This window comes from Scyliorhinus torazame, chromosome 7 (genome assembly GCF_047496885.1).
Source record: "Scyliorhinus torazame isolate Kashiwa2021f chromosome 7, sScyTor2.1, whole genome shotgun sequence".
NCBI lineage: Eukaryota > Metazoa > Chordata > Chondrichthyes > Carcharhiniformes > Scyliorhinidae > Scyliorhinus > Scyliorhinus torazame.
The window spans coordinates 198095062-198112794 of NC_092713.1; the positions used below are offsets into that span (position 1 = coordinate 198095062).

General features: G+C 47.5%; 1 protein-coding gene across 2 annotated transcripts in view; it reads right to left on the reverse strand.

Moving 5' to 3' along the window:
* LOC140426776 (janus kinase and microtubule-interacting protein 2-like) overlaps positions 1 to 17733 on the reverse strand; it is a 388630-nt gene that overhangs the window by 5526 nt on the left and 365371 nt on the right. Inside the window, exons 21-22 of one of the 2 annotated variants that reach the window (XM_072511934.1) lie at positions 5882 to 5947; positions 4613 to 4687 (exon numbers count right to left, since the gene is read on the reverse strand). In XM_072511934.1, the coding sequence (XP_072368035.1) occupies positions 4637 to 4687; positions 5882 to 5947 (117 nt within the window). In that variant the 3' untranslated portion in view covers positions 4613 to 4636. The remainder of the gene's footprint in view (positions 1 to 4612; positions 4688 to 5881; positions 5948 to 17733) is intronic. The other variant, XM_072511933.1, reaches the window with a different exon arrangement.

Here is a 17733-nt window from a genome sequence, read left to right on the forward strand (position 1 = left end):
TAGGGTTCATTAGCACGAAACAGTCCATAGAAGATCAATGGGCATAGAAATACCATAATTGGCATGGAGTGTGTGAGAAGGACCTTTTGAGCCCACTTTTTAAAACGTCCACAAACGCAGATTAGGGTTCATGACTCTTCTGAGGGGCTGTGAACCACTACTCCTAAATAACTGGTCCATCCCTGCAATGGAGATGGCCAGGTCAGGAGTGCTAGGTGCGGGCTCACAACCCAGACTGGCCCGCAGACTTAAAAAGGTAGTCCTGAAAATAAGGCAGCCTGGGAATGGAGCCGGGAATTCCAAAATTGGGAGCCGCCCACTATTTTTAGAGGGCCCCCCGAGTCATCATGACTTGATGAAAATCAAGCCCTGGGATCTCGTTTGCCTATGTTAAATTTGGGTCTGAATAATGCAAAGAAGCTCAAAGCTGAAGTCATGGAATCGAGCAGTCAAAATGATAGACATTTGTACAATAGTTTCTAAGTGACAGTGAAACTGTACATTTAAGATTCAAGTATAGTAAGAGTCATGGATTAGAAAAATTTATATTTTGACTTTTTGCCAGGCACATGGGTGACTGGCTGTATCTCTCCCTCTAAACCATCAGGAATCAGATGGAAACATTCTCAGTCAAGGAGCTGTTGACATATCACAAGACTATTTACAGACTCCAACAATCAGCAGCACTGAATGCTTACTTACCTATGCCGAGTTAAATCTACACCGGTCACAACACCTCTCCACTAGGCTACCAGAGATTAGAAGAATAGATTTCTGCCAAGTGGCTGCACATCACCTCCCAACTGCATTGCTGGAGAACAGAACAATTGTTGTCCTACATGCCACGCTTAATTCTGAGGTAACAAGTTATAGATAACAGAGAAACAAGGGCTGTATTCATTACGAGCAGACAATAAGTTCCATGGATCGGGCATTCCTTCCTACTCTTGGAAAAGGAAGGTTTCTTATTGGCAACCTGCTATAATAACTGCAACACTTGGGTTGCGAGAGGTGAAATGGCAACGAGGATGGTCATATTTTTGGAAGGGTAAAGCTACACTGATCCTAAAGGGTCTGAATTGTGTCAAGTGGATTTGGGGTATTAACCAATATGAATTTCTAGTTTACAATTTGCCTGATAGTGGCCAGATGTGGATTTGAGACCTGAAACTCCAATATCATGGAAAACATGACAAAAGACAAAAGGCAAACAACTAATATCCATCAGTCATCCAGGCTGATTGATAGCTGCACCTGAAATGGGGCCCAGTAGGGAGGGGGTGTCAGTGATCTGAGCGGGAAGAGTGGGTGTCATCCAAAAAGGTGAGGAGACTGAAGGCATTAGGAGGAGGGGAATCAGAGGCCTTGGGTTGGGGGTTTCGGGGGAAGCAACAAGGTGAAATCATGATAGTAATGATGGTGGCTTCAGTAAGGAATTGGGGTGTAGTAGGATGGGTTTTGTGCTGAGGGGAGGGGGGGCAGTGGAAGGTTGCCCTGATCGCTGATATGCCTCAGCCAACACCTGGATCCAGTGAGTTGATTGTGTAGGCCTTGCCTCCTAAATCCACAAAGTCCTTGCCTTGAGGAAGAGACGATGTTCAGATCCCAAACACCTTGGAAACACAGCTGACAATAATTAAAGTTGAAAAACTGAATCACAGTGAGGCTCACAGCCTTGGATCGGTTTGGGTGCCCACCCACCTCCAGGCCTCGCAAATAGGTGGAAGTGGACGGATTGGAGGTGAGTTAGATGAGTTTGGACCGAGAAGCAGACATCTGAGACTTTAAACTGCCACATGATTGAACACCCCACCTCTATCTCCTCCCTATCATCCACTTCTTTATGTGAAAATTCAGCCCTAGTTTGACCGAAAAAGTGACAGCCCTGGTATTACAATAAACATGTCAATGGGAATAACTCCTTCGCTATCCCAGAAATCTCACCACCTTGGTGGTATTCTGGACAATCCAATTGAGCACAAATGTACTAATCAAATGTATAATTAGCCAATATCTTTCAGTTAAGAAAAAAATATCCAGTGGTAAAATTTTCACAAAGATCCTTCTTAATTCCTGTCTGCAGTGCACAGGGACAGGCAAAGTGCCACATGAGATACATGCATTTGTCAAAGTAGCCTACTGATGTAAGAAAGTGCATCTTTAAGATATTCTCCATTCCCCACATGAATATAATTAAATCTAAAGGTGACAATTCTTATTTCCTATATGAAACCCTCATGGGGAGAAGATTGTGTAGTGGTAATGTAACTGGGTGAGTAATCCAGAAATACAGACTAATGCTGTCGGAACATGTGCTCAAATCCCATTCTGGCAGCTGCTGGAATTTTGATTCGGTTAATAAACCTGGAATATAATGTTTGTCTCAGCAATGGTGACCATGGCAACGATCATCAATTATTGTAACAGCCCATCTGGTACACTAATGCCCTTCAGGGAAGGAAATCTGCTAGCCTTACTTGGTCCGGTCCACATGTGATTCGACCCACAGCAAGGAGGTTGACTCTCAACTGCCCTTTGAGGTGGCCTACAAGCCCAGTCAGTTAAAGGGCAATTAGGGATGGGCAACAAATGTCAGCCTTGCCAACGACGCCTCCATCCCATGAAAGAATAAAGAAAGAACATGCTTTGTTCTGCTATCATGCTGCTCAACAATGACCTTGCGTTAAAGTTTACTACAGCCTGCAGTAAACAATCCATCGTTTGGTACCTAATCTCGGTTATATTTCAATTCACACAAGGGCAACAGTCAAGGTCCATACCGGTTAGCCAAAAACCCCAGGTAATCTTTATCCTCTGCCATTTAAAATTTGAGCAAGAAAAGACAGCAAAGGATCAAATGGACTCTTGTGATACATTTTTATTCAATTGTCCAAAGAACATTGAAAAAATATATCCTTTCCACATAATTAAAATCCTATTATCACAAATACCAACACCCCACCTCCAGAAAGGCATTCCAATGGCTTAGGAGTAAAATATTTGACACCAAGTCATATGGACCATGAAGGAACCAAAGTTTATATCTGGTCTGTATTAAAATGAGCTGGTCTCAGCTAAGAATCAAACTAGAAACAATGGACCACAGTCATGGAGTGGAAGATCATCAGACCTCCCACCCCTCATCACTTGTCAGCAGCTGGAACAGTACTGTTCCAATAACCTACAGAGCATCTGGAGAGGACTGGTTGTTTTGAGCTTTGATACACTTCGCAGTCAGATAACCAGCCAGTCCGACACCAGTCAAAGATCACGCATGATAAAAAATGACCTTGCGGCTGAATGACTGGAGGGTAATCTTTCTATGAAGGGTTAGAAATAAAGAAAATGTTCCCTTTGGACAGCAGAATATTCACTGAATTTGTGTTGAATTGCATTCATTCAGCAGATGATGGATATGGTTTCATTTCAATACATTCATATTTACTGTCCCCAGCAACCAATGGCAGAAGGTTTTTAAGTCTCTGCCAGGGCACTTCAGAACCTGAAGCCGGTAGTCCAATATGCAGGTTGAAAATCTATTTTTATATCTTGTTGCTGAGTATTTTACACAACTTGGGTATTTCAGAAAGGTCCTTGAATGTGTCCAAGGTTGGATTTTATAACTTAGGAGGCATTGAAATTCTGGAATAAGATTTGGCCATCTGGCATCAAGCCTATATCCTGCACAGACCACAAAGTCAATCTCATTATCGACTCAGACCCATTCCTTTAGGCTCGCAAGGTAAAAAGGTCTGAAAATTGGCCTGAACTCCCCAAGGTGCCTAAATAAAGCTCAAGAATGTTCAGAATCCCCATGATGGCCTAAACCCTGGTTGGCTGCTTTATTTTCCCAGTTATATTCCCAATGTTGCAGGAAGTGCTGTGTTCTTTAATTCTATTATTTCCATCTACTGTTATCTCAAAGCTTAAATCCTGTTCCTAACCTGTTATGAAACCATGAGTCTTTTTTTGAAGAAGTCAATCAAAATAGCATACTGTTTCGCAAATGAATGATCCTGTGGCTTCACAAACTGTAATGGTAAGTCTGATTTTAATCAACCCTCCATTGCAATTACCAATATAGAGTGTTGGAGCTTGGACTTTTGTGTTGTATGTAGGTTCTTTGCCACCTCTATGGTACCAGGTGTAGTTAGGAAGCAGAGAACATGTCCTCCTCCTCAAGTAATTAAAGATCGGTTAGCCAGACCCTCCTCAAGCCCCTTTTAACAAGGAGGGGCATAGTATCGTAAAAAGGCCTAGGAATGCGCAACCTGCCAATCTACCTGAATGGTGATTGGGAGATCTGAAAGGATGTATGTAGGGAGGACAAAAATGTAAAATAAAGTATCTATTCAGTTTGTTTCTCGAGTTGTTCATACATGGTGCAGCGGTTAGCACTGCTGTCTCATGGCTCTGAGGACCGGGTTTCAATTCCAGCCCCAGGTCACTGTCCTTGCGGAGTTTGCACACTCTCCCCATATCTGCATGGGTGCCACCCCCACAACCCAAAGATGTGCAGGCTAGGTGGATCGACCATGCTAAATTGCCCCTTAAAAAAAAAATTGTTCATCCATCCAATATCAACAGAAGGACTTATGGTAGAGTCACTTACCTTCATTAGGAAGTCTCATTGACATCAAGGCCAAAGGATAAAGGCAAGGGAGAAAAACAAAAATAAAAACAGAAACTGCAAACGGAAAAGAAAATGGAAAGACAGAAGAAGAGCAAAATGTTTAGAACAAGTAGTGTTATGATGCAAGCAGCATGTGTGGAATAATGTTACAAACACACTGCACAATGTTATGACGTTTTTCTCACTCACAAACACTGCATAGGTTCCTTTCTGCAGTTAGATTAAATGTTCAGGGAATGTTAGAACATTATTTAACAGTTGTTGGGCAAATATTAAAGTTAGATAATTAGAAGACACATTTCCATATTGTTGAAGAGGTATTTATTGTCACCTCTTTTTGGGGTTTGTTTTATACTTTGCAGCTGATGCTATGCTTCTTGTTATTAAAGTACATTTCTCTAATTCTGAGACATCTGAAGGGTAACTGAGCACAGATTATCAGATGTAAGGATCATGTATTTTGAATTCAGATGCAGAGGTCAGTAGGCAGCATAGGATTCTCTGTTGGACCATAAGATCATAACAAATATAAACAAGAGTAGGCCATTCGGCCCCTCGAACCTGCTATTTAATAGGATCATGGCTGATCAGACATTCCTCGCATGCACTTTCCTGCCCTTTCCCATAACCCTTGATTCCCTTACTGATCAAGAATGTATCTGTCTCAGCCTTAAATATACACAAGGATTCTGCCCTCACATCTCCCTGTGACAAGGAGGCCCAAAGACTCACAACCCTCTGAGAAAAAGTTCCTCCTCCACTCAGTCTTAAATTGGCACCCCTTTATTCTGAGACTATGCCATCTAGTCCTAAACTCTCCGATAAGGGGAAACATCATCTCAGCATTTATCATGTCAAACCCCTTAAGAATCCTTTTTGTTTCAATGAGAGCACCTTTCATTCTTCTAAATTGCAGTGTGTAGAGTCCCCAATCTGTTTAACCTTTGCTCATAAGACAATCCCCCCATACCGGGAATCATCCTAGTGGACTTTCTCTGAACCGCCTCCAATGAAATAATATCTTTCCTTCAATAAGGGGACCAAAACTGCTCTCAGTACTCCAGATGTGGTCTCACCAATACCTTGTACAGCTGCAGCAAGATAATGGTGAAATTGTCCAGGAGGGCTCTCTGCTTTCCCTGACTGAATTCCTGACATGTGGGGAAGACAAATTAGCCCATCGTTGTAAGAGTGTGTCTCTCTGGGTAAGAAAATGGCCGACGGTGGGTTGGGGCTTGACAAACTCACCTTTTCCTCTAGATCTTTGATTTGCCGTTTCTGAACATCAGTTTTATCTTCTAGATCTCGTATTCTCTGAAAAACCAAGTACACACTGATTGAAGCACCAAGCGCTGCTTTCCAGTGACAATGAATCACCATTATGCACCCATCAAAATCCCTTTCCCGAGTTAAATCATGGTGCTTTTCATTAGAATAAAAACTGAACATCCCTTTTTTAAAAAGTAATAATAACATTCTCATCATCAACAAAGTTTACTCTGAAATGTCGTCATCTCACAAAGTTTGAAGGTACAGAGATATGCTGGTCATTAGAATATTTAGAATAAGTCAAAGGGAGCTACAATGCTGAATTTCAAAAATAATGGCCGGGATTCTCCGCCACATGCCGCCAGTAACGGGAACCCGAAGCGGCAGAGAATTGAAAAATCAAGATCAGTGCCCGCGATGCCCGAACCCCCCACTGGCGGTAGAATCTGGGATCGTACCGCGGGCCAGCGGGAAGATGTAAATGAATTTAGTGGGCCCGACACTCTATTCACCAGCTCTCCATGATTCTCCCATCCCCCTGACGGGGAGTACTACAGGTCTCACCAAACATACGCGTAATGGGGTGGACCTCGTGGTGGGCCAAGGTGGGTAATGCCATCAGGGAGTTGCCCCCAACATCCATCCAAGGGCCATCCCTACAGAAAAGAGGCCCCTGTCTGGAGGCTAGAGAGCAATCTAAACAGGGGAGTGAAAAATATTACAGCTGTAACACTTACCTGGAAGCTCCACGTATCCATTCCTGGAAGGAGAACAGCTCTGCCCTGTTTAAACTCCTCAGATACATTAGCTGCAAGCCATTCATTCATTTCTAGTAATGGGCTGCGATTGACAGCTTCCACAAAATTGCTGCAGCCATGATTCATTCATCTCCCTTCATGAGTGAGTGACCTTCATGGGTGAGTGAGTGACTCTAAGTGCTGACATCCCAATGTTTACAGACATCAACCATATTGTGATTCTCCCATCACGAGGAAGAAAATAATAATATGGATTATCTTGTCAACCAATTGTCCCCCATCCCCCTCCCCAACCTTCCCCTTGCACCCACCCCTCATCATTGCACTGCTGCGTCATACATTTCTTGGATGGCTTGAGTAAGAATGATCATGTAGAAAAAGTTACTGAGGTACGGTAATAGACAATTTCCCAATGTAATAAATGTTGAATACATCAGGCAACAACTTGTGGTATCCAGGAACCAAACCCAGAGCTGGGGAATTCCAGTTACTTCCACTAATTCATTGGATTTATGATAAAAATACCATCCCTCCCTGTCACTTTCTCCCTCAGAAATGTAATTATACTGCGTCAATTAAATTTACAATCTGTCCCGTCTGTTTTTCTCATAAAATCCAATTGTTGGCAATAACATGTTATTCTGCTCAGGGGCCCAAGTCACAAGTGATGCACTCCAGGCAGACGCCAGTGAAGGCTATCCAAAAGCTTCAAGACACTGTTTGGAAATGGCTCATTGCGTGGATTCAAAGTTGGCATGTGTGCAAAATCTCTCGTGCTATTTGCTTAACTAAAGGGACATTGCAAAATCCCTCAGACCATTTGTTTAAAGAGAGATCGCAAAATCTTTCATACGGTTTGCTTATTTAAAGAGAGTGCAAAATCCCTCATGCCGTTGCTTATTTAAAGAGACAGTGCACTTCATTTTTAGAATTAAACCAAATTCGTTATGCGTTGGGACCAGCTTCCTGCTTCTGATCGGCGACTCTGTGACATTGTACTGGATTCAATTGCATTTGTTTCAATTATGCTAATACAAACAAAACCTAACTAATTACACTCCCAGTCTTGGGAGCAGCCCCTCATTTTAAATCAGCAGTTTTCCAGTAGGCTGAGCTGTTATTTGTACAGATCTTAAATAGATTCTGCTCAGAAGTGACAAAAGTGATTCTCTTTATTTGGGTGTGATTGGGGCTATTTGGTTGGTGGACAGGGTATATTCAATTTCTGCAAGAAATTGCATGATGTCTGTTTTGGCAATTGCAACATTAGGGACAGAATTTTTAGTTATAATAATCTTTATTATTGTCACAAGTCGGCTTACATTAACACTGCAAAGAAGTTACTGTGAAAAGCCCCTAGTCGCCACATTCCGGCGCCTGTTCGGTTACACAGAGGGAAAATTCGGAATGTCCAAATGACCTGACAGCATGTCTTTCAGGACTTGTGGGAGGAAACCGGAGCACCCGGAAGAAACCCACGCAGACACGGGGAGAGCGTGCAGACTCCGCACAGACAGTGACCCAGATGGGAATCGAATCTGGAACTCTGAAGCTGTGAAGCCACAGTGCTAACCACTGTTTTGCATGTGGGGGTGAGTCAGGCCCATAAAATTGCATACTGGGTAGGCGTCACTGGTTCCCAAAGCCATAGATTTTCAAAGGGATGGGGTGGCCTGCAACTCCCACACCTCCAATTAATTGCTCCTTGACCTCTTTGAGGATCTCGTTCGGAGAATAGCTGGGAAAATTACAGCAATTTTCAGATGGCTGGCATGGGGAACACGGAGGGGTCAGGAACACGTTTGAGCATAGCTGTAGGAGCACATTAGTGCACATGACTACAGTGTGAACAAGTTGTATAAAAGCAAGAGTGAAACTCTCTTGTTGAGGAAGTGGTATAGTTTCCAGCACTGGAGCTGAGACATTTGATTTCATCAGGAAAAAGTTGTTGGTTCCCGAGAGGGACATGAGGCTGCTGTTGCACAGTAGCACAGCGGTTAGCACTGCTGCTTCATAGCGCTAGGGACACGGGTTTGATTCCCTGCTTGGGTCACTGCCTGTGCGGAGTCTGCACGTTCTCCGTGTCTGCGTGGGATTCCTCCGGGTGCTCCAGTTTTCTCCCACAAGTCCCAAAAGACGTGCTTCTTAGGTAATTTGGACATTCTGAATTCTCCCTCAGTGTACCCGAACAGGCGCCGGAATGTAGCGACCCGGGGCTTTTCACAGTAACTTCATTGCAGTATTAACGTAAGCCTACTTGTGACACTAATAAAGATTATTATTATGTTAGCCAAGACCACCTCTAGCCATGCCTGCAGGCTCTGGCTCACTGGAGATTTTATCCAGTTGAAGGGAAGAGTACAACTCTTCTGTCTGCCACAGTCTTGATCAGGGCTTCAAGGGAGGTATCATGTAGAGCCGCAAGGTGACAGCTTTCCAATCCACCGCTGGTCCTCTGCACTTATTTGAAAAAAGGTGATGGCAAACTCAGTCTTGGCTGCTTTTTACCTTTGAAGTTATTGTTCCATACCTGACCCCCGCCTTCTTTCCACACCCAATGCTCGTAACTGGACATCAAACTCTCTCTGGATAATTAGTGGCCGACATTTTGAAAATTGTGTCACATCACCGCCACTGGTGCAGTGCAGGGTGAGGAACTAGAAATGTTCTGGACATTGGATTCCCAAACCAGGATGAAATTTCACCCTGATATATCTGCAGTGAGTGGGATAGCGATGATGCCAATCATCAAGGATGATGCTGGGAGGTCTATACCACAATGGAAGTGCACAATGGCACCGGTATGTAAAATACACCTCCAAATTGTCTTTCCTGAGCTTAATAAGAGCTGTATTTCACTGCTGACCAGTATTGTCCTGAGGTCATGCTGCTAGGAGGTCAGATGTCATGAGTAGAACTGACTAACAGTGGGTGAAGTGAAGACTAAAGCATTGATTAGAAATAACCTTGTTTACAGAAGCCCTTCGCAGGAGCACAGCATCTACTTGCCTCTGTGAATTTACTTTGAAGGATCAGAAACATTCTCCACATCTATGCAGTGATGAAACATTTCAAACGAAAGTCCAGAGCATGTTTTAACAATTGCATTTACCAAAACTCTCCATAATAATTGGTTAGAACCCAATATATGATTTTCTGCCAAGAATCTATTGAATCTGAGTCATTGGGCCTCAGCATAACAAATGACTATAGCGCCATCCTCCGATTTTAACCCCTTACTCAGTGGCTAGTACTCTTGCCTTTGAATCAGAATGTTACGGGTTCACTCACGATGCAATCTGGACCTCGCTCTCGCTGCGTGAGATCCAGGCATGCGTATTTAAATGATCTATTAGGCTCATTTGAATATATACTTACCCAATTCACCCGGGGCCCGGGATTCACTAGCGAGGCCTCAATCGGGTGTTGTTTGGTACTGATTCACAAAGTCGCGAACCAGTTGTGAAGGCATCTTGAGGGAGTTGAGGCCCCCGGGTGATCAGGGACAAGGCATGGTTGTACGTTGGCACTCCCCCTGGCACCTGTGAACCTTGGCACTGCCAGCCTGGCACCCTGGCAGTGCCAAGGTTCCAGGATGCCCCTGCCAGGGATTGGGTCCAGGGAGGCTGGCCCATAGGAGGTGGGGTGAGGGGGAGGCTTGAGGACCCCAGAAGAGGTAAGTTGGGTGAAGTGGGGGTGGGATCCTGAGGCGGTGAGGGAGGGTGGGGGGCAAAAGATGGAGGCTGCCTTTAAAAATGTCACACCGATCCGCGAGTAATCGTTATGCACTGGCAAGGCGAGAAACACGCCACTAAACACGCCATTCAGAGGTCTTTAACTTGAATCTGCTGAATCACGCCCACTGTCTTTCAAATTAGGTGTTAAAACGAGGCCCCATATGCTGCGGCAGGTGAATATTAAAGATTCCATGACACTATCTGAAGATTTATCCCCAGTGTCCTGACCAACATTAAATTCTCAATCAACAGTATGAAAAAACAGATCAAATGATCATTATCACATTGTTGTTTTCGGGAGCTTACTGTTCACAATTAGGCTGTCGTGTTTCTGACATTACAACAGTGACTCCATTTCAAAAGTGCCTCATTGATTGTAATGCTTCTTGAGGCATCTCGGGGTCGTGAAAGGTTTGATATAAATCCAAGTATTTCTGGTTTACTGATATTTAGTGGGCAATGGCTATTGGCTGTATCTTGTTGGTGAGCAGTCCATTCCTGTATCATTAACTGTTCTGATCTTTTCACAAATGCTGCTTGAGTTGCCGGTGCTTCCAGCATTTTCTATTACTGTTCCATTTTTCTGCCAGGAAAAAAATTCAAGGTTATAGCTGGCCATTTCTAAGCCATCCTCATTTGACGATAATTCACTGGGCTCTCTGTTTTATTATACTCTTGATGTAGCATAAGCTGCTTCCTTGATGTGCACTCTTACAAAGGAAGGTTCAGACTTGGAGATAGCTTTAATACGTTTATTAAACTATTAACAATTCTCCTACTTGGATTCGACGCTACTGTTAATCCTGCTATAGCTACTCAGACTGACTAACCAGTCTGCTACAATCCACATGGTGGGTCTGATGTTCAATCAACCCTGTGTCTGTACTCACTGAGTGTCTCCACTGGAAAGAGACTGAGCATGTGTGATGTGTCCTTTTATATGGGTTGGTGTAATGCCCTCCTGTGGGTGTGTCACCTCTATGTGTATCGTGAATGCCCATTGGTCGTGTCCTATCTTACTGACCTATTGGTTGACTGTCTGTGTGTCATGTCTCTGGTGTTCCCTCTAGTGTCTAGTTAGGTGTAGTGTATGTACATTAACCCTTTGTGTACTTAGTGATGTATATCACCACACTCTCTCCCTCTCTCACGCTGTATTACTTCGCCTGTGTCTCAGCTCATTCCTTTTCTTTTCTCTTTTGCCCCTTTCCATTGTGTCCTGCATACTGTCAGTTAGCCCCCAAATAAAGTTTAACACATATGCTTTGACAAAACAGCCTCAAACCACCCTCCTTTTTCTTACTTGACCTGAGATTGACCATTACTAGCCTGTAGAACTCTGATTTACAGACAACTCTCCATATGCACATACTTCTGCCCTGCAATGCAGTATATCTATTTACAACGGACGCGATTTAACACACATAAAACAGAGTCCTATTTTGGACATGTATAGTGGGGTCTTTGTGCCAAGAACGATCCTTTTAAACGGACCCTGTCATTTTTTTCTGCCCTCGGTCGGGAATGCAGTGCACAAGTCTGCACTTACCTCACTTCCTGCACTGACGAACTGAGCTTGTCAGTACAGGAAGAAATCAGGGGGCCATTTTTTAATGCTGCCCGAATCTTTCAAGCCCCCCCCCCCCTCGGATTCTCCACCGCTGTCTCCAGACTTCCCCATTGCCTCAACTTACCTCTTTGCAGGTCCTCAAGCACCCACCCCGCCTCACCCCACTCTTAAGGACAGTGCACCCTTGGGCCAGTTCCCTGGTATGGGCAACCTGGCATCTTGGCAGTGCCCCTGCGAGCTTGGAAGTGTCACCTGGGACTGGGTGGCCTCACCTATCAACAGTGGCTCTCTCAACATTTACAGAACACAGTGAGCAGTCAGCAATGTGAACCTACAATAATGGGAGTGGGTTAGGGGCGACATTTGTGGGAGGGCAGGGAAGGGGAGGACAAGGGACGGATGCTGTGCAGGAATCCTCTTCTTCCTCCATATCAAGCCAGTTAAACGTATTAAACCTTGCCCAGAGCTTGTAGAAGGGGCAGGATGGCATATTGAAAGGTGCGGGCAGATTTTATTAGCTGAGCTATCATTTTTAGAACAGTGAAATGGATGTGGGAAGACGATCAAAGCTTCCCCAGGGCACCACCCTGGCCCCATAAGAGGGTTCGTACAGCAAAAGAGCATGGAAAACCTTATAAGTGGGTGCCCTTGGCTCTGCATAGGTGACAGGGGGAGTGGGCACTCAGCATTTGGGCTTTGAACAGGGTTTGGCAACCTCCTGACATTAGTGGGAGAATAGCCAGGGTTTTGGCTGCCAACCACAATCAGAAGGCTACCGACCCAGAAAGGCGGCTCTAGCTGGCAATGGGGACACAGCTGTCAGACTTTGGTCTTTGTGACAATGAGTGGTAACTGCCTTCATGAGAAGGGTAGAAACCTAGACATCAGGAGAGTACAGGAAGGGAAATAGGGACAGGAAGACCATACTCTCAACACAGGAGCCATCACTGAAGATGGAGCAAGCTGAGGATGAGCCAGACGCAGTGCTGCAGAAGACTCCAACTCTCCACACAGATAGTCACTGGCATCTGTGCCCTTATTGCCGAAGACATTACATGTCGTGGCACAGCTCACCATGCCCGGCAGTAGCCATCAAACTCGTTATGGCCTTGAGCTCCTTCACATCTGGCTTCTTCTGAGGATCAACTGTGGTCCTTAGTGGCATTTCAAAAGTAGCTGAACAGCACTGCATCGCACTGGTCACTGAGGCCCTCTATGCCAGAGCTGGACAGCACACTCATTTGTCAACAGATACAGCTTTGCAGGGACAGAAGGCACTGGTTTCCACCTTTATCATTGGATTTCCCCAGGCACAAAGCATCATCTGATGCATTTATGTAGCCATCAAGGCACTCAGAAAACAGCCAGTTAAATCAACCAAGAAGAAGAGCTTTCAATCCCTCAACATCCAACTGGTCTGCGTATGGGTGCGTTCACCTACCTGGCAGCTGCCAGGTTACTTTCACCCTCTGCCACTTCAAATTGCCTCAGATCTTCACTCCTGTGGTGGTTCGAGACAATACACTGGAAGGAGTTTATTAATAACAGGCAACGGCAACTTTGTACATGCACACCCGATGCTTGACCTGATGCCTGTGTCTATGTGTTTACATTGTATATCTTGTGTTGCCGTATTACGTATTTTCTTTTCAAGTGCTAAATTACCTGGTTGAGCTGCATGCAGAAAAATACTTTTCACTGTACCTCGATACATGTGACAATAAAGAAAGCCAATCCAATCCAATATTTAGGTCTTAAATCTCTTGCACTGCTTCCCCACATTTTTTCACTCATTCGGTTGGCGCCCTCCTGCGTGATGGTCCCGAGCCAGTCACGTGGACCACGAGGACTCGCCCCTTAAAGGGGCCGCCCTACCACATCCCTCCTGCCTTGAGTCCCTGAATAACATTTTACAAAACAGACTAAAAACTAGTGTTATATACATTGGAAAAGAGCAAGAAGCATAAAGGAAGGAGTCTATTACAAAGTCAATCTGTCCAGGGATCTTCGGCTCCTTGTAGACTGCTTTAGTACCCCAACCGACTCCTCTGCCGCTGAGATAATTTTGTTTCTCGCTGATGATAGTCTTGGTGACTCCATCGCTTCTGTAGGACCGTTCCCTTCCCCAGCTCCCACCTGGGCTGCCGGCTGAGTCAACTCTGAGGTTCCCTCTGCTAGATGCAGTCACAGGGCCACCGCTGACACCGGTTGGTCCCATCTGCTCCAGGGTGGGGTTTGTCATCCCTAGTCTTCTCATGTAGTTGACGTGTTTCCGCACTGTCTTACTGTTCAAGTCTATCACATACAAGGCTGGCCCAGATCTGGCACAATCTGGCCTGGTAACCAAGGTGGGCTTGAGGTGAAATTCCTGACAAACCAAGTTGCCCATTTGGAATGACCTATCATCCATTTGTGAAACCAGGGGCGAAATTCTCCCCAAACGGCGCGAAGTCCGCCGACTGGCGCCCAAAACGGCACCAATCAGACGGGCATCGCGCCGCCCCAAAGGTGCGGAATGCTCCGCATCTTTGGGGGCCGAGCTCCAACATTGAGGCGCTAGGCCGACACCGGAGGGATTTCCGCCCCGCCAGCTGGCGGAAACGGCCTTTGTTGCCCCGCCAGCTGGCGCGGAAATGACATCCCCGGGCGGCGCATGCGCGGGAGCGTCAGCGGCCGCTGACAGTTTCCCGCGCATGCGCAGTGGGGAGAGTCTCTTCCGCCTCCGCCATGGTGGAGACCGTTTCGGAGGCAGAAGGGAAAGAGTGGCCACATGGCACAGGCCAGCCCGCGGATCGGTGGGCCCTGATCGCGGGCCAGGCCACCGTGGGGGCACCCCCCGGGGCCAGATCGCCCCGCGCCCCCCCCCCCCAGGACCCCGGAGCCCGCCCACGCCGCCTTGTCCCGCCGGTAAATAGGTACTCTAATTTACGCCGGCGGGACAGGCAATTTATCGGCGGGACTTCGGCCCATCCAGGCCGGAGAATCCAGTGGGGAGGCCCGCCAACCGGCGCGGCCCGATTCCCGCCCCCGCCGAATATCCGGTACCGGAGACTTCGGCAACCGGCGGGGGCGGGATTCACGGCGGCCAACGGCCATTCTCCGACCCGCTGGGGGGTCGGAGAATGACGCCCATGATGTCTTCTCTGGGAGGCCAGATATGTCTTGATACTTCCCACCAAATTTGGGGAAGTTAATTACAGACAGGTCCGGAGGTGACGGGCCATAAGGAATTCTGCCCACATGCAAACAAAAGCAGTTCCTGGGTACCTAACAGCAGTGTTGAATTTGTACCACTGTAGGATGATCGAGGGCCTCCATGTGACCCCTGTGGTAGCACAGACTCCCATTATTGTATTATAGGTCAAGAGAAAGTTGGCCAGCCTCTAGGAAGCAGTGACCATAACATAGCATTCAATTTGAGAGTGGGAAACATGGGTCAGAAATAACTGTGCTACATTTAAAATAAAGGAATTAAGGCAGAGTTGTCTGGAATGGATTGGGAGAGGATTTTAGCAGGAAAAACAGGTGTTCAGCATGGCAGACATTTCTGAAAATAGTTTATGACTCACAAAAATATATCGCAATGAAGAAGAAGGATTACAGGAAGGGGATAAATCAATCATGGTTAACCAAGGAAGTGAAGGATGGTATTAAACTGAAAGAAAAAATGTACAATATGGCTTAGGGTTGGAAAAGTTTTAAAAACCAACAAAAGATGGGCAAAAAAAAAATAAAGATAGAGAAGAAAACTATGAGTGTAAACTAGTAAGTAATATAAAAATGGACAGCAAGAGTGGGTCCTCGAGTCTCCTTTGACCAGTTGGCAATGCTGGTTAATCAGTATTTCAACCCCAGGCCCTCGATCATCCTACAGCGGTACAAACTCAACACTGCTATTTGGGACCCAGGAGAATCCATCTCTTTTTTTGTTTCCAGGCTCCGCCAAATGGTCGAGCATTGTGAATTTGGTACAGCACTCGGAGATATGGGGCGAAATTCTCCGGAAACGGCGCGATGTCCGCCGACTGGCGCCCAAAACGGCGCAAATCAGTCGGGCATCGCGCCGCCCCAAAGGTGCGGAATGCTCCGCATCTTTGGGGGCCGAGCCCCAACCTTAAGGGGCTAGATCGGCGCCGGATGAATTTCCGCCCCGCCAGCTGGCGGAAAACGCCTTTGGTGCCCCGCCAGCTGGCGCGGAAATGACATCTCCGGGCGGAGCATGCGCGGGAGCATCAGCGGCCGCTGACGGCATTCCCGCGCATGCACAGTGGAGGGAGTCTCTTCCGCCTCTGCCATGGTGGAGACCGTGGCGGAGGCGGAAGGGAAAGAGTGCCCCCACGGCACAGGCCCGCCCGCGGATCGGTGGGCCCCGATCGCGGGCCAGGCCACCGTGGGGGCGCCCCCCGGGGCCAGACCGCCCCGTGCCCCCCCCAGGACCCCGGAGCCCACCCGTGCCGCCTTGTCCCGCCGGTAAGGTAGGTGGTTTAATCTACGCCGGCGGGACAGGCATTTTAGCGGCGGGACTTCGGCTCATCTGGGCCGGAGAATCGCGTGGGGGGGCCCGCCAAACCAGCGTGGCGCGATTTCCGGAGATTCACGCCAGTGGGGGGTCGGAGAATCTCGCCCATGATGTGTGACCGTTTATTGTGTGGAATTATCAACTTGAGCATGCAAAAAAACCTCCTGGCTGAAACAAAGATTACTTAAGACAAGGCGATTGAAATAGCTCAGTGACCGGATGCGCAACAGAATTCCAAAGCTCACCAGAAGGGGAAGTAAACCAGTTGTGGGGCAGTATGGCCGTGAGGTGCGCAGCCAGATTGACAGGCACAGGAGAAAGCCAGCCAAGGTCCTCGGGGCAGGATCGTAGTCAGCAGTCCGTGAAGAAAACAGATCATCAGCTCAAGAGAGATGAGGATTGCTACCGATGTGGGGGGCGGGGAGGACTACCCCGAGGAAACATGTCATTGTTGTGGGTTGGTCTGTTTTCGCTGAAATCAAAAGGGCCATAACTAGACATGTTGCCATGCTAGGCAGAACGGCCAATTGAAAATCACAGTAGCAGCAGCAGACTGCTGCCAAGTGGCGATTCTCCACTCCCGCGCCGGTTGGGAGAATCGCCTGGGTCGCCAAAATTTCCGGGGACACCCTTCTGCGATTCTCCCAAGCGGCGGGAACGGCCCAGTCGAGTTTCGCGGGCCGCAGAATCGCCGGAGACACCCAAAATGGCGATTCTCCGGCACCCCCGCTATTCTCAGGCCCGGATGGGCCAAGCGGCCAGGCCAAAACGGCAGGTTCCCCCCGGCGCCGTCCACACCTGGTCGCTGCAGTCGTGAGCAGTGCGTGAACGCTGGGGGGGGCGGCCTGTGGGGGGGGCGAGGGGGGATCCTGCACCGGGCTTCACCTGGAATGTGGGGTGGCCCGCGATCGGTGCCCACCGATCGTCGGGCCGTCCTCTCTGAAGGAGGACCTCCTTCCTTCTGCAGCCCCGCAAGATCCGTTCCCCCATCTTCTTGCGGGGCGGATTTAGAGAGGACGACAACCACGCATGCGCGGATGGGCGCCGGCCAACCCGCGCATGCGCGGATGACGCCCGTTGTGCGGCGCCGGCCTCGTCATCTATGCGGCGCCGCTTTTACGCGGGCGACAAGGCCTGGCGCGTGTAGATAACGCGGCCCCGATCCTGGCCCATTGTCAGGGCCTGAATCGGTCGGGACCGGGGCCGTTCCGCGCCGTCATGAACCTCGACGGCGTTCACGACGGTGC